The sequence below is a fragment of the Phoca vitulina genome, unplaced genomic scaffold (genome assembly GCF_004348235.1).
Source record: "Phoca vitulina isolate PV1807 unplaced genomic scaffold, GSC_HSeal_1.0 scaffold72, whole genome shotgun sequence".
NCBI classification, from domain to species: Eukaryota; Metazoa; Chordata; class Mammalia; order Carnivora; family Phocidae; genus Phoca; species Phoca vitulina.
The window spans coordinates 5,124,041-5,146,523 of record NW_022589775.1 but is presented as its reverse complement, the minus strand read 5'-3'; the positions used below and the strand labels follow the sequence as shown (position 1 = coordinate 5,146,523).

The window sequence follows — 22,483 nt, the reverse complement described above, 5'->3', positions numbered from 1 at the left end:
AGTAAGCATAAGCATGATTCAAATATTAAGTCCAACAAATAGACTCTTGGTACCCAGAGAGGAGAACCATGTTATACATTTTGAAAATAATGTCAACACAAAACAATCTACTCAGTTTTTGATTACATGTGGCTATGAACCAGTTGATGGACTTTAACCATAATGTAACATAAGTGGCAGCAATCGAGCATAGTTTATATTAATTCCGTACAAACCACGCTGACTCTCCCTCTCCTAGAGAATGAGATGATAGACACTAGGGTTGTATTTTTATCTGTTACCTTTGGGGTGTGTTATTAGAAAAGTTATAGGCAGTGAGGCAGGAAACCACATGAAACACAGAATTTACTTATGCCCCACCGCTAACAGCACCCACATCCTTCTCTGGGAAGGTAGGCCACAAAGTACATGCTCAGTCATGGCCAGAACATGAAATAGTTTTTTAGTCACTTTATGATTAGAAAAAAAGAAAAGAAAAGTATCACATTTCATGATGTCGGAGAAGAAATGCTGCAGGACCATTCTCCCAGGCATAGAGAAATCCAGAAAAGGAGCCAAGGTGCAAAGAGGAATGTGGTTTCCCAAAAGGCAAAATGAGTTTTTTGTAAACTTTGTGTTCAAAACTCTTCTCTCAGAGGACTTGAGTCAATGTCTTATTTTATCCAAATTGGCTTTCACTTCTGCAACTATTATTAGAGTTGTTGAGTTTTGCTTGTAAGTGTTGTGGATCCTGTGGTTCCCACGTTTTGTCAAAAACAGAATCACCTGAAATATTTCTGTGGTTGAGATGTGCAATGAATTTAGCTGGCTGTTTGAACACTTCCATGATTCTGCTAGCTTTTTGTTCTGTCTTCCTGCTGGTTCTTGTCACTCTTTTCTCCAATTCTGAGCATGGTTAAGGAAAGAAAGGTAAATAAAAGTCTATTTTAAGCTAATAACACCACCCATGACTACCTATGTACTGAATTTGTGACTTTGGACATTTTTGTCATTGCCAATTCAGGGACCCACAAATTGCTGCTACAAAACAAAACAAAAAACTTCCATTTTATATTTTATGGCCTAAATTCACACATGGTCATATACAACACTTGCATTTTACTGAATGTTTGGATCTCTCTTTCTTATGTATTTATTTATTTGAGAGGAAGAGTGAGCAAGAGATAGAGAGCATGAGCAGGAGGGAGGGGCAAAGGGAGAGAGAGAAGCAGACTCCTCACTTAGTGGGGAGCCCAATGCGGCGCTCAATCCCAGGACCCTGAGATCATGACCTGAGCCGAAGTCAGATGCTTACCTGACTGAGCCACCCAGGCACCCCATGGATCTCTCTCTTTCTTTCCCTCTTTTCTTTTCTTCTAATGAGGAAAATTGAAGGATACTAATACGTAAATATCAGCAGTATCTTTTTAAGGATTTTCATGCTATATCTTCCTAAAGCCAACCAAGGTCATTCATATGAGTAGAATGAGTATGACTTGGGAATCAAACATGAATAAGACAAGCAAGAATATCTGAAACTGTGGGCCAGGAAGTGGTTTCAGGAGTGAGACAGAGAGAGAGAAAAGGGAAACAAAGATTGTACTGCCAGGAAGACTAACTTCATTGCTATTTTTGATTTTACTTTGAAATAATGTATGTATTTGATTTAAGCAGTTTCTGACCATACATTTTGGTTCACTTCTGAATCATATACATCCTCTCAATTTCTCAGAAGAAAGAGTCATCATATCTTGTTCAGAATAGAATAAACATTGGTAAATCAATGGATTGATGAATACAGCTATAAGTTGTGAAGAGGGACAATGTAGTTGGAGAGGCAGAGAAAACCTGCTTTGTGATTTAGAACAAAAATATTGAAGTCTCTTAATGACTCCATTTCCTCTCACACCACCTAGGAAGAATATAATCTATTCTAAAAATTGTTTTAAATGATGGTTAAGGGTTGTGGTGGTACTACCTCGACTTTAGATCACTTATGTAGGACTGAGCAGGAGGGTAAAGCCGCACCCATCTCACCTCAGTCATTTGGCTCTCATCGTTGAGTTTGCTGTATAAGATGATAAAGAACTGGGCACCTGGGTGGCTCAGATGGTTAAGTGTCTGCCTTTGGCTCAGGTCATGATCCCAGGGTTCTGGGATTGAGTCCCGTATCGGGCTCCCTGCTAGGCGGGGAGCCTGCTTCTCCCTCTCTCTCTCTCTCTCTCTCTGACTCTCATGAATAAATAAATAAAACATTTAAAAAAAAAAAAAGATGATAAAGAACTGCCCCAATTCTGTAGGCTTGAGCAGAGATGTAAGTAGCATTACCAAGGTGACTCCAAAAGAGAAAAGTGAAGCCACAGTGTGTCCTCAGTAGGCTCCTTCCCCAACATCCTGGGGAGATTCCCTTCTCTACTGTTGGCTGGGGTGCAACAACATGTCATGGAGGATTTTCTGGGGCTGTTGAGGGAGACTCTATAAACCATATTTTGACATTCTCCACTTTTTCATGGTGTGCACCAGACAGGAACATATGGTTCCAAATGTCTGTGGCAATTGTGTAGAGGACACAACAGAAAGAGTTGTTTTATGTTGAGAGTATTAAAAGAAGGGGGAGGGGAATACAGGTTATAATGAATTGGCCACCGGAGAACCAGAGGCCTTCGATACTTCAAATGGCCTATTATGGTCATTAGAGAAGAAAAACAGAAAGAGTTAAAACATTGATAATATCTACTGCTATGAAGGAAAAAATATTCCCATTGATTATTGTAGAACTATTCAATGACAAAAATCAATATTACTCTAAGATTTTTGGTTGCTTGTCTAAGTAATTTTATAGAATGTAGGTATTTTTAGTAGTAATTTACAAAGGGCTTTCACTTTGAGGATTTTAAAAGATAAACAGAGAATCAATTCATAAACTGATATGGTTTCCTGTGTGAATTTGCAGCTCAATAATTTGTACTGTGGTAGGAGGACATTTGTTTACCTTGCCCTGGGATAAATATCCATCGAACTGGGCTCTTATCTGTTCTTTCCTCATTATGTAGCAAGCTTTTAGAGATCACTTCATCTGCCCCAAATATAGGAGTTGCACAGAAGTAATGCATTTCTGTTTTCACTCATTTGGGATTTAGTGGCTTTTTATGACTGAGGTCACCCCACTCTCACCTTGCTATTATGCTACGATGATTCAAAGGCAATTAGTACACAGACTTGGGGATGCTTCCAAAATTGACTGGCCCTGGATAAACTCAGGACACTTGAATCAAGAGGTGTCTCACAACAAGCTGACTTCCTGAATGAGGAGATACATTACCTTCCTGAAGTAGGAAATCACTTGCCATAAAGAAACAGACTATCAAATAGGATTCTTGTGACTGTGGTCTACGTTGCAGTGACCAGAACACTAAGGATAAGATTAATAGCCCAACTCTCAGAAGTTGTAATTATCTAATAATTATGAGCCAGCTGAAAGAAATAGCAGGGTAGGTCAAACATCTAATTAGGTTGGAAAATGGCTAGAGAAATATACCTCCATGTGCCCTCAGATGCAAGCACAGACAAGAATTTGTTTTTAGTTAATTTGGGAAGTGATTCCAGGAAAGATCAGTATAGGACTGGTGGTAGGAGACAGGGAGGGAGCAGAGGAAAATATGCATTACCTAACATGTTGTCACTGCAGACACTTGGAATGGAATATCTTTGGGGATCTTGGGAAGAAAATGTAGAACACAACTCAGAGTTCTCCCAGTTGAGGGGGGCTGCTCCCAAGGGCATTGACTTTCTGGAACTGAGCACAGGCCAAACTTCCAAAGTCAAAAAGAAAGAAAAGCAGAAAAACAGCCCTCAGGAAGAGCCGCAGCTGTTTGCAGGAAGCCCCGCTCACATGCAGAAGTCACCACTGAGAGTGTATGGGTGGGCATTGAGAGCATCTGTTTCTGCAATTTACACTAAAAGTTATGAAATAAGTGCTTCTGGATAAAGGTAAAGGACAGAACACGGTTCCTCCAGAAATCTCATTAAAACTGCACTTCCAAGGCTGGGAGAAAATACAACCATTGAGGAGTGGAAACCTACCTGGCCAGCTCAAGAATGCTAAATCTTAAATCAGAACTGCCAAAAAGGAAGTGCCAGCCTGCTTTTCAGGGTAGAGAAGTCCCACGGCCCAGAGCAAATAGCCTGGTGCCCCTGCCCCCAGGGACTTAGGGGAAATGCAGGGCTAATGGAAACAGGATTCCTGGAAGGCTCTTCAAGAAGCAGTTCCATCCACACCACTGGATAGTTTCCTCTTCCCACCACCCTCATGTAAAACTGAAGGCATATTCTCTGGAGAGGGTAAAACAAAGGCTCTCTGGACAGGAGGCTGACAGACTGAACTAAAGTCTGGGGAATTAAATAAATACAGATGCAAACAGAAGTTAAAGCCAGCCAACTCTTCTATCAGTGGCCTCCCAGTTCATAGACATCCAGACCCTTACTCTTAAGAGAGGGCAACAGAAGAAGGAGCACATGGTACAGCCACTATGGAAAACAGTATGGAGATTTCTCAAAAAAATTAAAAATAGAATTACCATATGATCCAGTAATTCCACTACTGAGTATTTACCCAAAGAATATGAAAACACTAATTTGAAAAGATATATACACCCCTATGTTTATGGCAGCATTATTTACAATAACCAAATTATGTAAGCAACCCAAGAGTCCATTGGTAGATAAATGGATAAAGAAGATATATATATATATACACAATGGAATATTACTCAGCCACAAAAAAAGAATGAAATCTTGCCACTTTCAACAATATGGATGGATCTACAGGGTATAACGCTAACTGAAATAGGTCAGTCAGAGAAAGACAAATACCATATGATTTCACTCATATGTGGAATTTAAGAAACAAAACAAACAAAGGAAAAAGAGAGAAACAAAACAAAACAAAAAAACAGACTCATAAATATAGAAGACAAATGTATGTTTACCAGAGAGGAGGTGGGTGGAGGGAATGGGTGAAAGATGAAGGGGATTCAGAGTACACTTATCATGATGAGCACTGAGTAATAAATAGAATTATTGAATCATCATATTGTACACCTGAAACTAATAGAACACTGTACATTAATTATATTGAAATTTTTAAAATTTAATTTAATTTTTAAAAAAGTCTACCAGAAAAGTCTTCTCTTGGGACTGTAATCAACCCAAGAGAAAACTCTTAAATATACTCCTAGATTCTTAAATATACTGACATCAGAGGTTCCCTGATGTCATGCCATGTTATTCTTTAGCAAAGCTTAGAACCCATAAGCCTTGCCTAGTTTTACTCAGAGGTTGCAACCAGCATTCTTGTCCCCTACCTTAAATACGAACAGACAACAAAGGGTCGTAGGATATTTGAGAACGTTTCCACCATGGACTAAAAAACACAGAAAAAAAACATCTTGAAAGCAAGAAAGACTATTTAGGGGAGATAATTCCCCAAGAATACCCTCAGAGGGTTAAAAAAGATATTGCACCTATGAAACAAAAATATTTTTAAAAATTCAGAGTAAAATATCACTCATAATATAAAAACATAATAGCATAAATAAAAAATCATAGAATGGTTGAAAAATAAAGTTGAGTATATGTCCCAGAGGATATACAAGTTGAAAAGAGAGGCACTAATGCAACAGATACAATATCTAAATAAATTGAATGTCAGAAAGAAAGATCTTGCAAGCACTTTTACTAGGAAAGTTACTTGAGTATGTATTGAGGAAAATGAAGAAAGAAAAAGAGAGAAACAGAGACAGACATAAAAAAAGGAATAAGAAGAAAAGGAGGAGGAGAGGAATAGATAGTATTCAAAGTTAAAACTAAAACTAAAACACCAGAGATGAAATATAGAAAAAAGGAAAAAATCTCCAAGATGATGATGAAGGTGGTATTCCATCCAGGAGGGACACTGACCTGAATATTGATGGCCACCAGTCCTGATGAATGTGGTGTTAATTCAAAAGATGGCCATGTAGAGGGCTGTCACTATCTTCACTTCTGATATTCTATCATTCTTTTTATTTCACATAAAAAGAGCTTCTTGACTACTTGTTCTACCAAAATGAGAGAATAAACCAAGGACTACATGTATGTAGTGAAGAATTTGGCCTTGCCTAAAGAGAGGTCTGGCCTTTGCCTTGGGCTTGGGGAGGGAGTCTATGTTACATCTGACAGTCTATGTTATATCTGTCCTTAGTTAGGGAAGAAACTGGCCATACCTGATAATCTTAGGGTTGAGGTTGGCCATGGCAGAAAGACCAACCATATAATTTAGGGTAAGGAGTTTGGCTCATGTGGTATCCCTTGATCTGGGGAGTAAATCAACCATGTGGATAATCAACCAATCAACCTATCATGCCTATGTAATAAAGCCTCAACAAAAACTCTGGAGCTCAGGTGAGCTTTCTTGATTGGCAATATTCCATGCATATTGTCATATGATGATGGCAGGAGAATAACACATCCTAATTCCGTGGGGAGAGGACAACAGAAGCATTGCATTTGGAACCCTCCCAGACTCTGCCCTATGTGTATCTTCTTTGGCTGATTTTAATCTATATCCTTTCCCTGTAACACTCATAACCATGAGTGGAATAGCTTTTAGTAAAGTTCTGTGAGTCTTTCTAGCAAATAATTGAGCTTGAGGGTGATCTGGGGAATCCCTCAAACATACGGTTGGTGTCAAAAGTGAGGAAAATCTTGGGGGCTGTGTCCTTAAACCTAACAATTTGGCTAACTCCAGGCACATGAGCTCCAGAAAACAGAGAATGCATCCCAGGAAAGGAAAGACAGGAATAACTTAGATTTCCTTCCTAGACAGGAAGGAAAACTGCCAAAATGACAACCGCGTTGAAGGCCAAGAGAGCCTAGAACAAAGAGCAGGAAAATGGAGGTTTCCATGGGAGATGTCTCCAAGGGAATAAAAAGAAGTACAAGAATATTTGTGAAAATTGGATAGGGAGGCTATTGGAATCTATGTAAAGGAGATGATACAAAGAAATTAAGACAATCAAAAAAACAACAACAACAAGAAGAAAAATAGGAAAAACAAAGAGTAAGAGGAAAATGTAATCACAGCTCACTATAGTGCTCAACTGTGCAGAGTTTAATATAAACCCCAAATAGTGATTGAATCTAAAATCTTAGTACAATAAAAAGAGGAGAAAGGGAAGCTGATGGGATGATGGTATTAAAGATTGAAAGTTTCATACACCATGACAGGATGATAGATAACACTTCAAACTGATGAAGCCAGCAAGAACTAGGTGTGTATATTAGGTAGAAATATGGGATGTGCAAATGCCGGACAGAACAACTGAACAAGTTGGAGAGGAGGAGCTTAAAAAGCTGTTGTATTGTTTTTATTTAGTACTATCTAACTTTTCAAATTATATACGTGTATTTCTTTAATAAATAAAAACAAACTGAGGGTTCTAGAGGGGAGAGGGGTGGGAGGATGGGTTAGCCTGGTGATAGGTATTAAAGAGGGCACGTTCTGCATGGAGCACTGGGTGTTATACGCAAACAATGAATCATAAAACACTACATCAAAAACTAATGATGTAATGTATGGTGATTAACATAACATAATAAAAAAAATAAATAAAAAAATAATAGTCTAAAAATACATGCCACTTGTATGAGGAGACTATGAGGAGAGAAATTAAGCCAAGATGTAGTAATTAGAAACTTGGTTTAATTTATATGATTTAAATATAAAGAAGCTTAGTGTGTTTTGTTAGGAGACATAAACTGGAAATCCGTAAGGAAGAGTGGGCTGAATAAAAATTAGAATGTTGTAATAGTTATGAGCTCTAATTCAGCTTTTTAAAACCAATCTCTAGCTCTCTAGCCTAGGTTCTTAAGATTTATGTGCATGTATTCAATCATTCCAAAATGGAAATAAATTTTTGAGTTTATGAGATTATTGAAAATAATGATTATTAAAACATAATGCAGGGTGCATGGGTGGCTCAGTCAGTTAAGCATCCAACTCTTGATTTCAGCTCAGGTCATTATCTCAGGGTCCTGAGATCGAGCCCCATGTTGGTCTCCATACTCACCAGGGAGTTTGCTTGAGATTCTCTCCCTCTCTCTCTGTCCCTCCCCCTGATCACTCTCTCTCTTTCGCTCTCTCAAATAATTAAATAAATCTTAAAATAAACAATGCAAGAGCAGACTTTAAGCAAACTTTGCATACATGAGTTACATGCACAAGATACGCCATTTTATACCTCCTTTCCTGAACTGAGATTTCTTGTCATGTCTTATAGACCTCTTGACATCCCCATCAGTCAAAACCAATCTATAAATATTAAATGAGTTCTGATTATGTATCAAGAATTGGGAAGGGGCACCTGGGTGGCTCAGTCAATTAAGCGACTGCCTTCGGCTCAGGTCATGATCTCAGGGTCCTGGGATCGAGCCCCACATCGGGCTCCCTGCTCGGCGGGAAGCCTGCTTCTCCCTCTCCCACTCCCCCTGCTTGTGTTCCCTCTCTCGCTGTCTCTCTCTCTGTCAAACAAATAAATAAAATCTTTAAAAAAAAAAAAAAAGAATTGGGGAAGGTACTGAATGTGCCCAGAACCCCAACACTGTATGCATAGATCCTGCCCTTCTGGGGCTTGCAATCTATAAGGGGAGGGAAACATAAACAGATGAGTAAATAGTTAAAATGGGTGACAAATGCTGAGAAGGAGAAATACAGGGCAATATAAAAGAATCAAATGGATGTATATACTTTTCACTGTGGACCCAAGGAAAGTCTCTCTGAGTAATGAGATGTGGAGCATGAATAATCCCTCATTAGGAAAGATGTGAACAAAAGAGAGTTCAAGGTGCTGAGAGCAGTTTGGGGAAATGTCCTGTGACATGAAGAAGTGGACATGAGTGAGGACAAGCAGAGGACCAGTGCAACAGGATCCAAGCGAGAAAGTTCCACATAATGTGCCTGAAAAGGTGGAATGGGGAGGATGACCAGAGGCAAACACAAGGAGAAGGTGATACACAGCCTGGGTGGTGGGCCTCTGTCTTACAAAGCACATAACTGGCTAGGTAAATAATGACAAATGAGTAGAGGTAAGAAAGATGAAGCCAGAACCAAAGATTTCTTATCACCTTTAGAATAAATTCTCAAATCTTTGAGAAGCTGGTAAGGATTCCAGAGGATATGGGCTCTGCTCACATTCCCCATTTCATTGGTGATACCCTCTCTCCAGCTCACATCTGCTCACTCAGGCCTTATTTCAAACATTTTTATGGTTGGGAGCTTTCCACAACAGAGCCTTCTCTCTGCCTGGATTATTCTTCTCTTTCTTCTCCTTCTCCTTCAGTGACCCAGCTAGTCTTATAAGGCAACCTATAAAAGCTACTTCCTTAAGACTTTCTTAAGGTCCTACTCCAAAGTAAGTTCCTCTTTTCAAATCTATCACATCTTTTCACTTTCCTTCATGGAAACTGCATTCTGTCTCTATGGCTCAGTGTCCTCTTCCGTAAAATGAGGGTATTACTATCAGTGAACACCTCACGGGGTCATGGTGACTCTGAACTGTAAACCACTAAAAATAGTGTCTGGCATATAGTAAGGGCTTAGTAAATATTAGTTATCGTTTGAAAGAAGCCAGGCACAAAAGAATATATATTGTATTTACATTAAGTCTCAAAACAGGCAAAACTAATTTCTGACATTGAAAGTCAAGGTAGAGGTGATTTGGGGGCAGGAGTGGAAATTGGCTGAGAGATGCCATAAAGGTTCTGATGGTGATTTGTTTCTTGTTCGGACTGTTGATTACATGAGGGTGTTCACTTTGTGATAATTCATTCTTGAGCTCTGCACTCAAGATTTGTACCCTTTGTACTTTAAAAAAGTTTCAAAAGTCAGCTATCATCATCATCATCATCATCATCATCAACATTCATCATCAACATGATTTGTAACTCTGTATTTATTTGCAGAACTGTTTACTTGACTAGAGGCTCCATGAGGGAAAGAACCAAATCTATTCACTGTGTATCTAATACCTAGTAGAGTACCTGAAACAGAATATAACATAAGCCTTCCATGTCACTGTTCTATTCAAAGCCATCAGTGACTTCCCATTTCATTCAGACTAAACATCAAAGATCTCACAACAGCCCACAAGTCCTTAGCAGATCTAAATACCCACTATCTCTCTGAGTTCATCCTTACTGCTTCTGTCACACTCAGGACTTGCCAGACACATTGGAACTAGGTAGAGTTGGTAGTTTTGCGACATTGTGGAGGTACTAAATGTCAGTGAAGTATTCCCTTTTAAGTAGTTAATTTTATGTAAACTTCACCTCAACTAAAAAAAAAGTGGGTGCTCTAAAACTAGACTGAGTTCAAATTCTGGCTCTGTCACTTCGTTGTGTAATTTCTGACATGTCGCTCCACATTTCTGTATTTCCATTTCCTCACCAGTAACATCTGCAGAAGAGGAGTACTTACCTTCCAAGGTTGCTCTCAGTATTAAGTATGTTACTACTACAAACAGAGCCTAGCATATAGAATAAGCACAAACTGAATAGAAACCATAAATATTATTTTAAGAAAAAGCTTATTTCTTTATAACCAAGAGGGAACAGAGATGAGTTTTGAGCCCTTCCTTTCTAAAAATAGTTTTCAGAACTGGAAGGAGAAATGGATAACACTAGTCCCCATTGACTTTTAGGCATTAGCCTAACTACTTCCAGTTACAGTTGAGGTCTAAAGAAGTTATGTGACTTGACTAAGAGCAAGTGAGCCATGGTTGGCGATCAGGCCAGGGTTGTAAGGTTATACTCCAGTTTTGCTTGACACAGAGTACTACATTAATGTCCTGGGGATAACATTAAGATAAACTGATACGTGTAGGAGATTTGAATAAAACCAAAAGAGAAATTTGGCTTATTATTTGGTTCAATCTTACAAATATGCACTTATGAATTGCAGGTTGTATGGCTTATGAGATATCATTCACTCATTCATTCATTCAATGAGCATTTATCAAGTTCCCCCTAAGTGCTAGGCAAGTGCTAAGTGCTGTGGTTTTAAGTAAAAAGAGTAGTCTGCCATCATTGAATTTATACTAAAGTAAATAAATAATTAGTTGATCATGACCATGAGAGAACTAAGCAGGCCATTGTGAGGGAAATTAATGGGAGCAGCTGATTTAGATTCAGATGGGCAGAATGGATAGAAAGAGGCCAATGTGGGGAGAGGGACAGTGAAGAGTCTACTGTAAGAGACCAGAGGGAAGATCTTGGTGATTTGGATGAGTGCAGTGGTTCTCAACCTGGGATGATTTTGTACTTCAGAGGACATTTGGCAATGTCTGCAGACATTTTTTGGTTATTACAACTTGGGAGGAAGGTACTACTGACATCTAGTGGATAGAGTCCAGGGAAGTTGCTAAACATCCTACAATGCACAGGACAGCCTCCACAACAAATAATTTTCTTGCCCAAATATCAAAAGTTTTGAGGTTGAGGAACCCTAGGCTAGTATGGTAGCCACGGAGCTGCAGAGAAAAAGATTAAAGCAATACTGTATGAAAATGGACTGGATATGGGGGTGGGGGGAAGTAAGGGAGAAATCAGGGATGGCATTCTGAGTTTCCATTTTTAGTAACGGGATGGAAGGGGCTATGCATATTGAAATGCGAATATTTGGGGCACCTGAGTGGCTCAGTCGGTTAAGCGTCTGCCTTTGGCTCAGCTCATGATCCCGGGGTCCTGGGATCGAGCCCCGCATCGGGCTCCCCGCTCTGCGGGAAGCCTGCTTCTCCCTCTCCCACTCCCCCTGCTTGTGTTCCCTCTCTGACTGTGTCTCTCTCTGTCAAAAATAAATAAATAAAATCTTTGAAATGCGAATATTTGAAAGAGGAATTGGGGAGAGGGCAGTGCTGTGGCACAGAATCAAGAGTTTGACATGTTGGGTCAGAAATAGTAATTAGAACTGGCTATGTGAATCTGGATTTCAGAGGCAAAATCTGAGCACAAGATAAAATATGGGAATCCTTGGCTTAAAGGCATTTAACATATAAGAAACATATGACATCACCTAGGGAAAAATGTATAGCAAAGAAGTAGCTCAAAATGAGGATCCTAAATTAGCTACACATTCCTACCAGGCTCTAAAAGCCACTTGATCTTTTGCTCTCAGTGCCCTGGGTAACATCATAAGTATACTCAAGTATACTCACCACATTCTGAAAACACAGTTTTCATCTGGGTTCCTTAGTTTATTTTAAGCTATTTTGCTTTGTATCTAGTTATCTTCTTTCTTTGCATCTAATTATCTTCTAAAAATTAAGTAATTTTAAATGGATTAGTATCTAAGTATGTCATCAGCTCTCATAGGGAACACAATGTTGCATGCTACTCTACTGCTTTCTTATTAACCACACTGTATCAATTTAAGCTTGAGGTTTGGAGAATGGGGAAAAGACAGTATGCATTCAATTGGGTATTTTTATTCGTAAGAGGGCACTATAAAATGTGAATCAAAAGTGATTAACATAGTCTTTTGAGCAAAAAAAGCGTACAGGCATATATACACAAAATACAGTCCTTCTAAAAAGCACAAAACAAATTAACAGCAGCTGCTGATCACTCATGAGTAACTCAACACCATGAGCCTGTGTACATGAGCAGTGAAGGGAAGCATTTTAACAAGGAAATAAATTTCAGTTTTAAGCTTTATAGAATTTTACAAATGATACAAAAAAGTAACTTAAGTGTGTCAAGTATCCTTTAAAAAACCTACTTTAGGAAATGCAGTCTTTCTAAGATCTCTACCAATCAAAAAGGAACTGTAATAAAGATAATAAAAGTAATAAAATTTCCTTAGTGTTGAACCAATTAGTATGACTATACTATTAATTGAATCAATATTATTAATTCATTTCCCACCAGACAATGTATTTTAATCTCTACCATGTGAGGCATATTTAAACTAGAAATATATGTGTAGATTCACTTAACCAAAAAAGTAATTACCACAAATGAACTAATTATACTGAGTAACAAGATCCTTGGAAAATACATTATATGTAGGAGTTAATATAACACTCCAGTGGCCCCATTGTGTTATTATTATTTTTTGTTCTCCAGATGAAGATATCAAGTCTTAGAGAATGTGTCAGTCAGTGTGGAACATGTCATGCTACAGTAACAAACAGACCTCAAAACACAACATTGGTTCATTACTGATTTGTCACCAGTTTGTTGCTGGTCTGACAACTATTCAGAGTAACTCCTCTCCATAAGGTAACTCTGGGATCCAGGCTGATTTCATCTTCTCTCTAGAAACTGTGGCTTTCAGAGTTACTCGGCCAGGAGAAGAGTATGCTGAAGGGCCTTGTGAGATCTTTCACTGCCTTCCTTTTCACCCAGAAATGGCACATACCACTTCCACTCATATTTTGTTAGCTACCAATAGTCACATGATTACACCTAACTGAAAAGGTACAGACTTTAATGTTCCTGGGAAGAAGAAAAATGGATGTAGATAAGCACTAGCAAGCTCTACTACAGGGAAATAAAGTAACTTAACCAAGGCAACAAATCTAGAATTAGGTAAAACCAGGATTCAAACACTGTTTGTTCAAAAGCTGACCTAATTTGAGACTTCAGGTTCTCGAGATCTAGGGATGCAATGTTTACTGTCTACTGACCCTGGATGTACCAAGAAAAAATAGACAACTGAACATACTTAACACAGATCTTTAGGCTTCAAAATAAATCCTCCAGCAATCTTTATATTTATTTTCACTCTAAGAAGCACTTAGTAATCATGAATACTACCCATTTTTGAGCTTTGAAGCATCACTCCTCAAGTCTTTCCCAAACTCCTATAATGAGGTTAAATTTCTCCTTTTCTTCATGCACAAAGTACCATTTTTTGTACCTCATCACACTTCTTCACTATGTTTCCTCATGGTAGCAGCCATATTCTGTCTGTGTCTCCAGGGTTTAGCACAATGCCTCCCACGAAGTAGGCACTTAATATACACTGAATGAACCAGTGAGTGATTGAATGAATGGAGTGTCTGACTCCTTTCTGAAGCACGCCATACCATTGTTTGACACTTTCCTGACTTAGCAATGCTCCCACCCACACACACACAAATTGGGTGAAATATACTCTTCTTACTACTTGAGGTCTGAACTGATTACCTTCCAGTGGTGGGGTTATAATCTCCGTTGGAGGACAGGTGGTGCATTTTTGCCCATATAGGGTCTTCAGTAAAAAGTAGTTTCTGGCACCACATACAAGGTACTCAGGTATTTGGTGAATGAATGAATGAATGAATGAAGCTTAAGATGCATTAGATTTGTTTTGTAATTCCTTCCTATTCTAGGTTGGTATGTCTGTAGACATGTTTTTCAAATAGATTGACTCAGTTTAGATCAGTCCTCCAAAATCCATACTTAGGAGAAAAAATCTCTATGAATGCTAATGCACAGCTAGCAAACATTTATGTAGAACATTCCCCAGGAAACTCAAAGGAAATTAAGCCAAAACGATCAAATGCTGATGATTTCCCCAGGGAAGTGTCCTTGTCCTTCTACTAGGAAATAGTCTCCAAACCTACATAGCTAAAATAGCCTGTCTTCCAGCGTCCAAACGTGACAGTCAAAAGAAATCAAGAAAAAAAAAGTGGCGCTGGCAGCTACCCCTTTCCCAGTTCTGCATCTGTAAATGGAAGCAATTTTTCAAGAGATTATCTCGGGGTCTGAATAGAAAAGAAGCCACTCTAATCTTAGAGTACTGGAGGTTTTTCCTTCTCCTTCTTCTCCTTCTCTTCCTTTTCATCCTTGTCAGAGTTAAAACAGGAGCTCTGGTATTCTCCGAAATACTGGCGTCCGAGAAGGCGATTCTCCATCTAGTGATGGGAAGAGTCGTAGTTGGTCATCTCCACGACCCCCTAACAGGGACACAGGGACATTACCAAGGAGGCCCTCTGCCACTCACAGCCCACAGCGGAGACTGCCTCCGTTCCGACTTAGTAGATAAGATTTTCTCGGTCTTGAGTATGCAACACTCAATCGACTTTCCAGCAGCACAGCGCAAAGTTGAGGGAAAGGGAGAATGTGCGTGCGTGTGTGCGTATGTGAGTGTCTGGATCAGTGGTGTTGGGGCGGGCAGTAAATCAAGGGTGGGGCCAGCGACCGGGGGAGGAAAGCAAGGCTTGAGAGAGGCAAGAGCGTGGCTCCGATCCCAGTTAACCTGCAGGAGCCCATCCTGCTCGCTCAGAGTCCCTGCACCAACTCACCCAGTACCCTTTCTCCTTCCTCCTCTCCTTCTTTCCCATTTTCCCCTCCTTCTCTCGCTGGCCCCTCCACCTACCCCCTACTTTCCATCTGACCAGAGGACGAGTGAGGAAGACGTGCCCGCAAATTGGGGCAGCAACTTTCCTCAGCTGGTCTCTTCGCTCCGAGAGCAGGAGCGCGCTGATCCTCCGCGGTCTGCGGCCCATGGACGAGGAGGAGGAGGAGCAGTGATGGGCTAGCGGCAGAAGCGAGGAGCCCCGAGCCAGCCCAGCGTCGCCAGCCAGCGCCGCGTTCCCACGCCCGCTCCCTCGATCTCTCTCCGCGGGGAGCGTGCAGGGTGCCGACGCCGAGCCTCCCAGGGAGGATGAGGCAGGGAGCCGGCCCGAGCGGGTTGCATCTCGCGGGCGTGCGGCCGCGGCTGGGTCTCGGCCGGAATTAAGAAGCTGGGAAGATGGAGCGCCACGCACTCCTCGCCCAGCACGGGCTCTGGACCAGGGACGCCAGCTGGGCACTCGTCTATTTCCTCTGCTACGTCCTCCCCCAGACCGCCCCGCAAGTACTCAGGATCGGTGAGTGAGCCCGGGGGAGCGCTCCGGGCTGCAGGCTCGCGGGACCTGGCCGCTCCCCGCTGCCGGCGCGGGCGCGGCGGGTCGCGGGGAGGCAGCGCGCGCCGGCGCAGGGGCAGAGCCGAGGGTGGCGAGGGCAGCGCGCACGGGAGGCTCCGAGAAAGGGGAAGCCGCGTCACCGCTGCCCTCCTGGCGAGTGCCGGGCTTCCCCGCGAGGGACGGTTGGCGGGTTTTTCAATCCCGGCTCCAAGAACGCGGGCAGGAGCGCAGGGAGCCAAGCTCGCCCGCGCGGGCACCCTCCTCTTGGCGCGGGGTCTCGCGGCTGCAGCCAGTTGCTTTGGGCGCGGAGATGCGCTCTCCGGGCGTCTGGGTGGACGTCGGGGGCTCCAGATGGGCAGCCCAGGTCCCTGGCAACCCGGATGCCTGGTACTCACAGGCATGTCCAGATGTCAAGAGTAAAATTCGGGGACCACAGGGATTTCCCAGAACCTGCTAACCCCGAGCCTCCAAGTTTTCGTCCCCAAGTTGAGTTCTTCTACGTGGAGCCTCCAAAGTCTGGAGGGTTCCACGAGAGTGGGGCAGAGCCCGGCTCTGACTCTATGGCTGAGAGTTCAAAGAGTGGAGAGGATAGTCAATCAGCACGAAGAACAGGTACATAAGTGTCCCACTTGACCACCAATCTGCCAGGCCTGCCTGCCACTGAGAATGATCCCGTCAAGATAACTCCCTGGAAGACTCTGGACTTCTGTCTCAGACGGAATAGAAATGGACTGAAAGGCTGAATGTAGGAACCCTGGGGCAGCCTAAAGGGAGCAAAAGGCAAGGACAGTAGAAGAGGTGGGGAGGGGGGTACTTTGCTAGTGTGTGGATTCATAGACCTACATGCACAGCACCCACCACCATGGTTTAGTGGAAACACTGAGCAATTTCTAGGCTGGTTTTTTGGGGGGGGGGATGTTCAAAAAGCTCTTTGCCTTCTTTAATATTCTCCCTTCCACACTAAATCCAATTTCTATTCCCTTAGTCTCAGCTTGTCCTCCCCCTTCCCCAACCAACTGTGCTTCTTAGAGACACGAAGAGAGAGAGCCACAGGTGAGGCTCAGACACCCCATGGGTCTCCCAGCTTCTCCAGTCTCCCACTTGAGGTAGCAAGAGTGAAGTCCCGAGCTCTAAGGGCTTCTAATTCACACCCTTTCCAGGAACCCACAGAACGTGCACAGAACAGTGCAAGCACTGGCCAAGTGATACCCCTGAGCAGCTGAAATTTCTCAATCACTTTACTGATTCTGACCTGAAATTAGCAACCTCTTTCCAAAGATTCAGAAACTAGTTCTTGTCACTCAATATAACTGTTTTGTTAAAAAATATATATATAGAAGTTACTACCCTGAAATGCATTTTCTCTAGGTATGTGGGATCTAATTTTCAAGAAAAGATACCTAATACTAATTTTTACTGCAGATATATTTTTCTAGATTATGGATAATGATAATGTGCATTTTTGGATAATTTAGACTGTCCATTAAAAGAGTTCCAAAGTATTCCTTTCACACACACACATACACGCAATACCACTCATAACTAAAATATCCTTCACCTTATATATGTTCTAGTCTTAATATCTTGATTTTCCTGGATGCAGTCAACCCTCCACGATCCAATAACACATTCCTTTGAACAATACTAAAGAAGTGATGAATGTGCGTTACAATTTCCAACACTTATTAACTTAATTGGTGTTTTGCTTATACCTTATATATTTTAAAAGAGACAAATCTAGACATCCTAGAACAGGCTATACCAGCCAATAGCCCTCCTTCCTGTATAACAAACTTAAGGTAGCATTTTCCTTGCCTGCGTTCCCCAAATCTAAAGGAATTCCCAGAAGGAGTGGAAGAGGATGTTTTAAAACATATTTGTTCACAGATCTGAGTGTTTATCCAAGCAATTATACTCATCCATTTAAAAGTGGTTTTCAAAGTGAAAACATCCCAACATGATTCACTGACCTTAAAATATATGGTACAAGATAATGAGATTTCCTTTTTCTAAATGGGAGCTGAAATGCATAAAGTAAAATTGCATGGCCTGATGCTGTTTACATGCAGTACAAATGTCTTAACTTCTTCTGGCTCTGAGTGACCTGTGGTTGGCATGAGCACTACCCTGTATGTACCTCAGGACTATGCTTACTTTTAAATGGACATTTCAGCACCATGGAAACCAGCCTTAGCTCAGAGGAAACCTGCCTTTTTACAGGGAGTTTCTTATGTCAGCCAAGTCCAACAATGAATACAAAATATCAAAGGAGTTAATGACTAAGCAAGTGTGTGAAGTGTGTGTATGTGTGTGTGCGCGTACGTGTGTGTGTGTGCATGTGTGTAGGGAAGGAAAGAGAAGAACTGAAATGCATTCTTTTTCATCTCTCATTTTTTTTATCTTTCCCACAAACCATGAACTATCCAACCAACCAGAAAAAGGGGCCCTTGATTATTGACTTCCATGTTTTCCAGTAACTTAAAATATCCAACGTATAGCATTAATCTTAGGCACTTTGCACTGTGTTTATATGAAAAGGCACTTGAATGCTTGAATGAATTAATTAGCGGTCTACTTTGCTTGTGAGTGTCTGCTTAAACTTGAGCTATTGAGGAAAGTGAATGAAAGGTATAAAATGTAAGATAAATTCATGCGTGCTAAATATTGGAGAGGTCATTTAGTATGCACATTTGCATGGTTCTCACACATATTGTGCATATCTGTTGAAAAGTTTAACCAACCTCAAACCACAGTTTAGAGAAATGAAGGAGGTCCTATAGGATGGAGATGCTCTAAATGTTACCACTGCACTCCAGAGATTTCCCAGCACCCTGCATGGAAGAGAAATATGGCTAGCCACTGGGAATTCCCTAGGGGATTCTGGGTCTTCCTCTGTATACTTCAGTGTACCATAAAAACAAGTAAATCTCCACCCACCCCCCATACCACACACACACTTGAGCTTCAGAGTCACATGGCCAGCGAACCTATAACTAATAGTTACAGCTGGGCTGGGTGACCTGAGTAGACAGTGGCAAACCTCCATTAGTGGAAATAAAAAAAAGGAAAGGAAAAGAAAGGAAAGGAAAGGAAAGGAAAGGAAAGGAAAAAAGAAAAGAAAAGAAAAGAAAAAAGAAAAGAAAAGAAAGAAAAGAAAAACAATACCATGTGCATATGTAATTTCTGGGACATATGTATCCTATTTCTAATAATAATCATAACAGAAAGATATATTTACATCCTATATTTTTACATATCATTTCAATATACACAGTCATAGAGGTGGTGGTAAAAGCATAGAGTTAAGAGTTAAGTGGTGGAAACCAGGCTTTCTGACACATTAGTTGTTGTCACAAGGCACAGGTTTGGTTCCCCTTTCCAAGACTTACTAGATAGGTCAGCGAGAGTTATTCAATCTCACCAAGACTTCATTATGCATCTGAAAAATCCAACTAAAACAATTGCAACCTCACAGTGACATTGGTAAGAGTACATGAAATAGAATATGAGAGTGTTTGGAACAGTATATGGATACATTAGTTGCATTATAATTGTTTTGTTTTGTTTTCACTTTTTTCATTATTGACATTTTATTCTTGAACAGGGACTCAGTAGTAAATGTGGTATATTTCTGTTACACATTTAATATTTCTGAGCCCAAATCTCTTCTTCTGTGAATTAGCCGTAATGATATCTGCCTTTCCTATTTCAAAGGGAGAGATCAAATAAACAATTTTTGTGACTTGCAAACCATTAAAAATATATTGCTATTATACAATTAAATATAGCATATAAAGAGAAATATTGTGGGAATTTATATGACTTGCGTGGAAAGTTAAATGACAATATAGTTGTCCAAATGCTCTTATTTCCTTAAGAGAGATCCAAATGGATTTTATTTTAATTATCAAGTAGGCCATAACATCATTTTTTAATATTTAACCCTCAGGATCCCCAAAATTCTAAACTTTGTTGCATACATATTTGTTTGTATTTTTGCTTCCGTGTACAAAAACTCACAACTTTATTCTTTAGTCACGAATTCTTTCATCATTTTAATATTCATTCTTCATTCAACAAATATTTACTACATGCTTACTCCCCTACCATGAGCCAGACATAATTCCAAATGCAGGACATACAACAGTGAACGAAACAGACAAACACATCTGACCCCTTGAAGCTTATATTCTGGTGGTGTACACTGCATATAACCACTGAAGTTTTTCATCAGGCCCAATGCAGACACTTGATATTTTCATTCCAAATGTTATTCATCGGGAGTTTTCAGTTCATTTCTACCATTGATTTATTACAGCAACGGCATACTCAACATGGAATAAGTTCAAGACCCCAAATACACAGAGGAAAGATAGAGTGGGTTCATTCTGCCAAACCTGAGCAGAAACTCCTACCTTTGTTGGGGGAGATCTGTTTGGCCTCAGGTAGATTTCACCCAGACAGAGCAGGGTGATGTTGGTCCTAACATCAACTTGAGAACGCCACCGGTCCTTGAAAAACCTGAGAAACTGTCTTTTAGCACGATGAAAAGAGAGTGCCTGGCTAATGCGAACATATTTCTGCAGATGAACAGCTCTTTTATCATATTATTTTATCTGCATAATTCATCTTTTTTCTTTAATATTAATTTTACAAGCCCAATGCTTATACTATGTTAAACGTGAACTGTGGCTACATTTCCTATATGGTTTCTAATCTCCTGTTTTCAGTGAAAACACCATGACTTGGTAGCTTTGCCTAAGTTCAAGTGCTAGTTGGTAGAAATGACAGCACTTGAAGCTAGCTATTCTGTTCTCAAGTTTTGAGCTCCTTGCATTAAAGTATGCAGTATTGTGTATGGACTTATCTATGCAGTTACATAACTGTTTAAGCTGAAATCAAATATAAGAAAGATGAACTGTTTCTCTTAGTGATTCAGGGATAACCACATAAATCAAAGTTAAAATAATTTATATTTGAGTATATTTTAGTCAATTAGCAAAGAGGAAAGATGGTATTATTATTTGATTCTCCATAATTTCTCTTTAAGAGGAGGTTAAGGAAGGCAATCCAGTTGAAGGGAAAGTTTTGCTCCTGAATGCCTAGCAGACACACCATTTCTAATTAGATTGTACACTTCACTGGAATGTTTTTTTTTTTATTATTATTATGTTATGTTAATCACCATACATTACATCATTAGTTTTCGATGTAGTGTTCCATGATTCATTGTTTGCGTATAACACCCAGTGCTCCATGCAAAACATGCCCTCTGGAATGGTTTTGAGGGAGAATTAATGGAGATAGTCTGGTGGTGGTGATTTCCCATAGCCTCTCAATCCTCTTCCATTGTTCCACTAATAATTAATCATATAATCTAGAAAATATCATCTATGTCCTAAAATTTTCCAAAACTCTCCTAGAAGAAAGAGTGATGGAGAACTCCAGGTAGAAGGGGATTCTCTTTTCTATCTGCCTTTTCCTAATTGGTTGACCTTGAAAAGATTACTAATGTGTGTTTTTTTTGGGGGGTGGTGGTGTTTTTTTAGCTAGAGAAGAAATAATCACAAACTCATGGGTTTATTGCAAAGATGAAGTGTGGTATCATATGTAAAATGAATGCCATGTGGTAGAGTTGACCAAGGTCCTCCCTCTCTCTCCCTCCCTATGAATGAACAGGGTAAGAGTTTTGTGCTCTAGAATAATTTATTTTTGTGGCCAACTAAGTGTGGAGAAATGGTGTCCCTTAGAGACTCATGAGGCAGGTTTTATATATATTAAAGGTTCTTTGTGATTCTGCACAAAGAAACTTGTTTCTTTCTTTTCTTAAATCCAGTATCTCCTACATTTTCATTATCAGAGGACTCTTACTTGAATCACAACTATTAATGTCTCACTGAACTCTTGCTCCTCAGAACATATCTGAGGAAACACTGGCCAATAAAACCACTGAAATTTTCAGTCCACACATCAGAACTCACACGACCACACATCCTGCTGCTTCTTCAATCTAATCAAAATTCTGTCCACTCTACCTCAGAACTTTTTTATAAAGCTTTAAGAGTACACTTGACCTTTGAACAACACAGAGGTTAGGGGCACCAGCCCCTGTGCAGCTGAAAATCCTCATGTAACTTTTGATCCCCCCCAAAATTTAACTACTAGTTACCTACTGTCAACTGGAAGCCTTATTAATTAACATAAACAGTTGATGAGCTTAGATTTTGTAGTTATATGTATTAGATACTGTATCCTTACAATAAGGTAAGCTAGGGAAAAGAAAATCATAAGGAAAACAAAGTACATTTATAGTACTGTACTCTATTTATCAGAAAAAATTCTGCATATAAGTGGGCCTATGCAGTTCAAACCCATGTTGTTCAAGGATCAACTGTACATTTAAACGTTTAGATACTTGTTGTTCTCTGTTATATTGAAAACATTTTTAAAACCACATTACCTATGCTTAAAAGTATATCATTTTTATTACTGTGAAGTGTGATACGGGGACATTTGCCTATTTTATTTTTCACTAGACTTGCTTTTTAACATGATTCTAAATGAAAAAATCATATTAG

At 40.2% G+C, this 22,483-nt stretch overlaps 1 protein-coding gene across 5 annotated transcripts in view; it reads left to right on the top strand.

Moving 5' to 3' along the window:
- Positions 1-14,617: 14,617 nt before the first annotated feature.
- GRIK1 (glutamate ionotropic receptor kainate type subunit 1) overlaps positions 14,618-22,483 on the top strand; it is a 375,722-nt gene continuing 367,856 nt past the window's right edge. For all 5 annotated transcript variants that reach the window (XM_032393338.1, XM_032393337.1, XM_032393336.1 and 2 more), the window contains exon 1: positions 14,618-15,869. In XM_032393338.1, the coding sequence (XP_032249229.1) occupies positions 15,752-15,869 (118 nt within the window). In that variant the 5' untranslated portion in view covers positions 14,618-15,751. The remainder of the gene's footprint in view (positions 15,870-22,483) is intronic.